Raw genomic sequence first — 2,746 nt, 5'->3', positions numbered from 1 at the left:
TAGTATATAGGCAGAACAAATAGAGTATCGCGCATCTCCTCACACACACACACACACCTCATTCTCACACAATACAAACCTTATTTCATCTAAAATTACGAATCCAGCATAACACGAAGACGTCATCTACGTACGGAACAGTGTATATTGAGACTTGTGGATGATTATACAACGAGCATAAACATAAATAACAACAATAAATAGTGATACTAGTGGAAAAAGTAATTGTGACAGTAACAATGGTGAAAATGATAATAACAACAAAATAGCGACAATGAAAGCACTAATAAACAGAATCATAATTAGTAGAATACTGACAACAGAAAAAGCAGGTTTCCATCTTTCAGCGTGGTAGGAGATATTTAAATAAACCAACAGTTTTAATTTGTATGTTTATTGATGCAGTGAGGAGGCAAAGCTGTTTTAATTTGTTCATTTTTTAATACATTTATATTAAGGATGTAGCAAGCAGCATGTTGCCAATTTGTGTAACAAACAATATTATCGCGCAATTTCCCAGTACGAACCACCGGAGTGTAAATGCGCTTAGTGATGCTGATCTGCCGGAAGAAGTATTCGCGGAACGCACCACGAGTGCAATCTGCACATCTCCAATAATGAAATCGTTCGCAATGCCCGTTTTCCATTGTTGCGAATCCGGGTCAAACACGCGCGTCCCCAGGCCGCCGACGTTCACAAGGATGCAGATACGGAGAAAGATAGCAGAGAGTCCCACCAACTGCAAGAAGGTGTCAAACAGAAACTGCCGGTCTCGGAAGAAACGCTTCAGCCCCATAGCACGGGCGCGTAAAGCAGCCTCACATGAAAAGAAACCCCAGATCAAGAGGTCAGCGCAGAAGAAGCAGATAAAGGCTGTCTGCAGGCAGAAGCAAACAAACACAAATGCGTACTTCCAGAGCTTAAAATGCTCAGCAAATGGACTCATTGCCAAGACAACGGACCGCCAAATAGCCAAGTACGCTTAAGCTGCGCACCAGTTCATTCGCACGTACCTTAATGGCGGGGGGAAAGTATGTGCTGACCCCATACTTGAGCGCCGCCAGCACCACCATGAATGTCACTATAAGTCGAAAAGATGACAGAGCGATGCGGGAATCCTGAACAGTAAAGACAGAAAAAACCTCAGCGCCCCAATGACTCGCAATAGGTGTACTTAGACTGTCGCGCCCGACCCGAAGGCTCCTGAAGTGCGAATTTCAACAAAAGATGCAAACACGGGAGGCAGTTGGCAGTAATGCCTTGCACCTGGTTGCAGCGCATGCAAAAACATTTCGCAAACCCCACCCTCTATCCTTCCCCTCGGCGGCTTACTGGCGAATTGATCCTGAAGAGGCGCCTAAATTCTCTCTCCACCCCCTCATCCTTCACCGACTCGACGAGCCAAAACGACGTGGGTTGGCCCCACTGCAAGCTGCCAGCCACAAACTCCCCCTGCCTTGGCTGCTGCTGCTGTTGTCTCACCAGATGATAAGATCCACCCCCCGTGGGGCCCCCGACAGGCAGTGTCCACGGGCAGTCCTCAGCACTCAGTTGCTTCCGGTGAGGCCCACTGGTGCCAAGCGGGACACTGGCTCCGGGGGTTGCTGCCGCTTCAGCCTCAGGTGCCTCAGCACACGTTGCCATGCGAAGCTGGCCCCATGAAGGCGCCGGGTTTTGCATAAAATTGAACCCAATGGGGGCCCTCACCTTCAGAGTCCCACAAGCCGCACACCGAGCCCCGTTGCGCGCTTCATCTCCCTCGCGCTGTGAATCGCCGGCAGCGACGTCACTCATCTGTAGCAGATGCTGCTCTCGCTGCTGTTGTTGCCGAGGGCGTTGTCCCGACGAAGTGCGTTTTCGCGCGGCTGGCTTGTTGGGTGTCAGGCTGTGGACACCCACGCTACAGAAGAGGGGGCGCTCCTGAGCTCGTTTTAGTAGGGAGGGCGTGTCTCCGTTGCTGCTGCCGCTGCGGGAGTCTTTGCCGACGCAGTCAGCTAGAGGGGCAGCTTCTCTGAGAGCTAAATTGCAGTTTCGAGGCCTTGCCTCGCCTTCCAAGGATGGGACAGTATCTTGGCAAGGAGGGGTGCCCACACCGGAGCCACAGCTGCCGCAGCAGCACCCTCCGGATGGCTTCTTTTCCCTAGGAGCCTCTCTCGCCTCCTCTGAGTGATGTTCTAACGGCACGCCTGCACCCTCAGCGGGTGCAGGTGTAGCCCCCACTAGGGGAAGCTGCCTTGGGCCTCTCACGATTACTGTAGGGAGGCCCTCGTCTCCTTGGAGGTCCTCGCTTTCATGGCTTTGAGGGGTCCCCGCCTCATCAAGTGGGGATTTCTTCAGTGCGTTCTGAGCCATTTTGTGGAGCAGCAGAGGCAGCGGGCGTGGGATCGAGTTGCTTGCGTGGATCCCGCTGGGGCTGCTGGAGGCCCCTGCAGCTGCTTCTTTGAAAGCATTCCATGCGATGGCAGAACACAAGCCGAAGGGTTTTTGGAAGCGAAGCCCACCGGGCAAGCGGGTTTAAAGGGACATATCCTAAACCAACACCCGACAGCGCCAGTCACACAGGGGTGCATTCAGCCACAGTGGCTCCCCCACTGTCGGCAAGAACGAATGTGCCACGAAATATGAGACAGAAGGGAGCAGGAAGAAATATAAATCCTTTTCAACTGTAGGCTGAGGGCGCCTGTTTGCGTATAGCGCGCGCCCCTCCACGCAGATGAGCGCCTAGCGTGCGCCCCTCCAAGAAGAT

At 52.6% G+C, this 2,746-nt stretch overlaps 1 protein-coding gene across 1 annotated transcript; it reads right to left on the bottom strand.

Annotated features, from left to right (window-relative positions):
* Positions 1-283: 283 nt before the first annotated feature.
* EAH_00028280 (hypothetical protein) lies at positions 284-2,352 on the bottom strand (the record flags this gene model as incomplete). The annotated part of the gene is made up of 4 exons (XM_013396351.1): positions 284-313; positions 590-877; positions 1,044-1,118; positions 1,333-2,352. The coding sequence occupies 4 exons, from the start codon at positions 2,350-2,352 to the stop codon at positions 284-286; spliced, it is 1,413 nt and encodes a 470-aa protein (XP_013251805.1).
* Between the last annotated feature and the right edge of the window lie 394 nt (positions 2,353-2,746).

The sequence above is a fragment of the Eimeria acervulina genome, genomic scaffold, assembly GCF_000499425.1.
Source record: "Eimeria acervulina Houghton genomic scaffold, Eah_scaff247, whole genome shotgun sequence".
Taxonomy (NCBI): domain Eukaryota; phylum Apicomplexa; class Conoidasida; order Eucoccidiorida; family Eimeriidae; genus Eimeria; species Eimeria acervulina.
Note: the sequence above shows the minus strand (reverse complement) of the source record. Positions and strands in the feature narration are given on the sequence as shown.